The sequence below is a fragment of the Meles meles genome, chromosome 9 (genome assembly GCF_922984935.1).
Source record: "Meles meles chromosome 9, mMelMel3.1 paternal haplotype, whole genome shotgun sequence".
NCBI lineage: Eukaryota > Metazoa > Chordata > Mammalia > Carnivora > Mustelidae > Meles > Meles meles.
Genome location: NC_060074.1, coordinates 72226669 through 72229984, shown reverse-complemented (window position 1 = coordinate 72229984; position 3316 = coordinate 72226669). Strand labels below are relative to the sequence as shown.

Genomic DNA, 3316 nt, shown 5'->3' with positions numbered 1-3316 from the left:
CGAGCTGAAGCTCGAATTCATGGTACAATTCCATTTTCCCAATACGAGAGCTGGTACAAGATCAGGACTGCCGGCTTCCTTTCCAGAGGGCCATCGAATCCCCCGTGCCTCTCCCCCCACTCTCCTCCTACGCTGGCATGCGTGTGCATGCTCTCCTGGGACTTCATTCTGTTTGTTTGCAAATGAGGGAAAGAAATGGAAAGAACGAAAAATGTCTTCATAGACTCTTCTGTTTTGGTCAGACAGCCAGAAAAACAAGTCAATTAATAAGCAATCAAATTTCCTTAATATTATAAATTGCTCAGGGAATCCTTATAATCACTGATATTAGTTGCTTTAAAGGTTGAACCAGGAAAGGGTGAAACAACAGTGTTTTCCCGGGACGATGCTGACACGGGATCTAGGACATCCTCATCAAAACCCATGTTTTGGGCTTCCTCCACGCCCGGCCCGGAACATGGCGGCTCTCAAACTCCTCTCTGCTTGGTCCCCGCTCTGCGCCTCCGCCCGCCTCACCGGGGGCGTCTGGTCCAAGGGATGTGTTTGCTACTTTTCAACCAGCACGCGTCGCCACACCAAATTCTATAAAGATCCAGTGGAAGCTGTAAAAGACATCCCTGATGGCGCAACAATACTGGTTGGTGGTTTTGGGTTATGTGGAATTCCAGAGAATCTTATAGGAGCCTTGCTGAAGACTGGAGTGAAAGGCCTAACTGCAGTCAGCAACAATGCAGGGGTTGACAACTTTGGGCTGGGCCTTTTGCTTCGATCCAAGCAGATAAAACGCATGGTCTCTTCATATGTGGGAGAAAATGCAGAATTTGAACGACAGTATTTAAGTGGTGAATTAGAAGTAGAGCTGACACCTCAGGGCACGCTTGCAGAGCGGATTCGTGCCGGTGGGGCTGGAGTTCCCGCATTTTACACCAGCACCGGGTACGGGACGCTGGTGCAACAAGGAGGGGCACCGATCAAATACAACAAAGATGGCAGCATTGCCATTGCCAGTAAGCCGAGAGAGGTGAGAGAATTTAACGGTCAGCATTTTATTTTGGAGGAAGCAATTACAGGAGATTTTGCTTTGGTGAAAGCGTGGAAGGCAGACCAAGCAGGAAACGTGATTTTCAGGAAAAGTGCAAGAAATTTCAATTTGCCAATGTGCAAAGCTGCAGAGACCACAGTGGTAGAGGTTGAAGAAATTGTGGATATTGGATCATTTGCCCCAGAAGACATCCATATTCCTAAGATCTATGTACATCGCCTTATAAAGGGAGAAAAATATGAGAAAAGAATTGAGCGTCTATCAGTCCGGAAAGAGGAGGATGTAAAAACCAAATCTGGTAAACCTGGAGATAATGTAAGGGAACGTATCATCAAGCGGGCAGCTCTTGAATTTGAGGATGGCATGTATGCTAATTTGGGCATAGGAATCCCACTTCTGGCCAGCAACTTTATCAGCCCAAATATCACAGTTCATCTGCAAAGTGAAAATGGAATCCTGGGTTTGGGTCCGTATCCACTACAAAATGAAGTTGATGCAGATCTAATCAATGCAGGCAAGGAAACAGTTACTGTTCTTCCAGGAGCTTCTTACTTCTCCAGCGATGAATCATTTGCGATGATTAGAGGGGGACATGTCAATCTAACAATGCTAGGAGCAATGCAAGTTTCCAAATACGGTGACCTGGCTAACTGGATGATACCTGGGAAGATGGTGAAAGGAATGGGAGGGGCTATGGATCTAGTGTCCAGTGCGAAGACCAAAGTGGTGGTCACCATGGAACATTCTGCAAAGGGAAATGTACATAAAATCATGGAGAAATGTACATTGCCACTGACTGGAAAGCAATGTGTCAACCGCATCATTACTGAAAAGGCTGTGTTTGATGTGGACAACAAAAAAGGACTGACTCTGATTGAACTCTGGGAAGGCCTGACTGTGGATGACATAAAAAAGAGCACTGGGTGTGATTTTGCAGTTTCACCAAAACTCATGCCAATGCAGCAGATCACAACTTGAAATGTGGAATAGATATTTGTCCCAGACTATGTTTTTCATTTTAATCATATAGGATTTCATTGAAAGGGTATCAGTAATTGTAATTGTGTCTCTTATGTAGTTTTTGACTAGTTTTCTTCAAGCATTTTCCACTGTACCTAGCCATATAGACTTTGTTCTCTCAAGTGTGCATGACTTCTTAATAAAAGGCTATATATATATATATGATTATCTTATTTGTTTTATAAGTGCCAAGAAGGCTTATCTTTAAAATAGGTGCTCACATTGGATTTATCTCTATTTTTTATGGTAGGTACATTAAATTGTACCAGGATGGACCCTTAGGAAGACTTTCATTGATGTGCTTTTCCTCCTAAATCCTGACAGAGAAAAGAATGAGGGAGAAAAATAATTCCACCCAGAGTATGCCCAAGGCAGCATATTGTACTAGTCCTGAATGATATGTGAATTTTGAATAGGAGAAATGCTGTCTTAATGATTATGTTTTTCTTTTGGCCTCCCTGACTTTTCTTTTAGAGCCTCTGATTTTGTGATTGTATCTTGTTTCCCTAAAGTATCCCTTCTCCTCCCACACTTCCTATAACTAAAGAGTTGCTCAGTTAGGCAAATAGGAACATCTCTGTATGGGAGAAGTAACTGGTTCATGGGAGAGACCAAGGGGTAAAGGGTTTATTGGTACTGATGTCCCACCAAGAAGTTGCCTTTATAAACCAACCATTAGTGCTTTGCCAAAGACCAAGGTTTGTTATAACAAGAGGGTTGTAAACCTAACTGATCTAGTCAGCTTTCTCATTTTAAAATAATGCAGTATTGGGACGCCTGGGTGGCTCAGTTGGTTAAGCGGCTGCCTTCGGCTCAGGTCATGATCCTAGCGTCCTGGGATCGAGTCCCATATCGGGCTCCTTGCTCGGCAGGGAGCCTGCTTCTCCCTCTGCCTCTGCCAGCCTCTCTTCCTACTTGTGATCTTTCTCTCTCTGTCTCTCTCTCTCTCTGACAAATAAATAAATAAAATCTTTTAAAAAAATAAATAAATAAAATAAAATAATGCAGTATTTCTGTGTACCCAGAGAGGTCCCTAAGAGGCTTTCTCTATATTACTGAGGCCCAGTGGGCTACCCCAGATGACCTCTTCAGGCACAAGGGGCTATGGGATAGTTTATCATAAGTCCCGTCATAATGACAACACAATTTAAATTTTTTCTTTCTTTTCAGGCTTTCTTCTGTTCAGAGAACTTTCTAAATATTGAATGCCTTTTTCTATAGAACACTGTTCTTTTTTCTGCCCAGGCTACTTCC

The 3316-nt window shown here is 43.2% G+C and overlaps 1 protein-coding gene across 1 annotated transcript; it reads left to right on the top strand.

Annotated features, from left to right (window-relative positions):
- The first annotated feature begins 438 nt into the window (after positions 1-438).
- Positions 439-2920, top strand: LOC123950291 (succinyl-CoA:3-ketoacid coenzyme A transferase 1, mitochondrial). Its single transcript, XM_046018033.1, has one exon. The coding sequence runs from the start codon at positions 458-460 to the stop codon at positions 2018-2020; it is 1563 nt and encodes a 520-aa protein (XP_045873989.1). The 5' UTR covers positions 439-457; the 3' UTR covers positions 2021-2920.
- Positions 2921-3316: the final 396 nt, after the last annotated feature.

What these genes read in the sequence shown, in the direction of transcription:
- LOC123950291 (XM_046018033.1), top strand. Translation starts at nt 458, where the DNA reads ATGGCGGCTCTCAAACTCCTCTCTGCTTGGTCCCCGCTCTGCGCCTCC.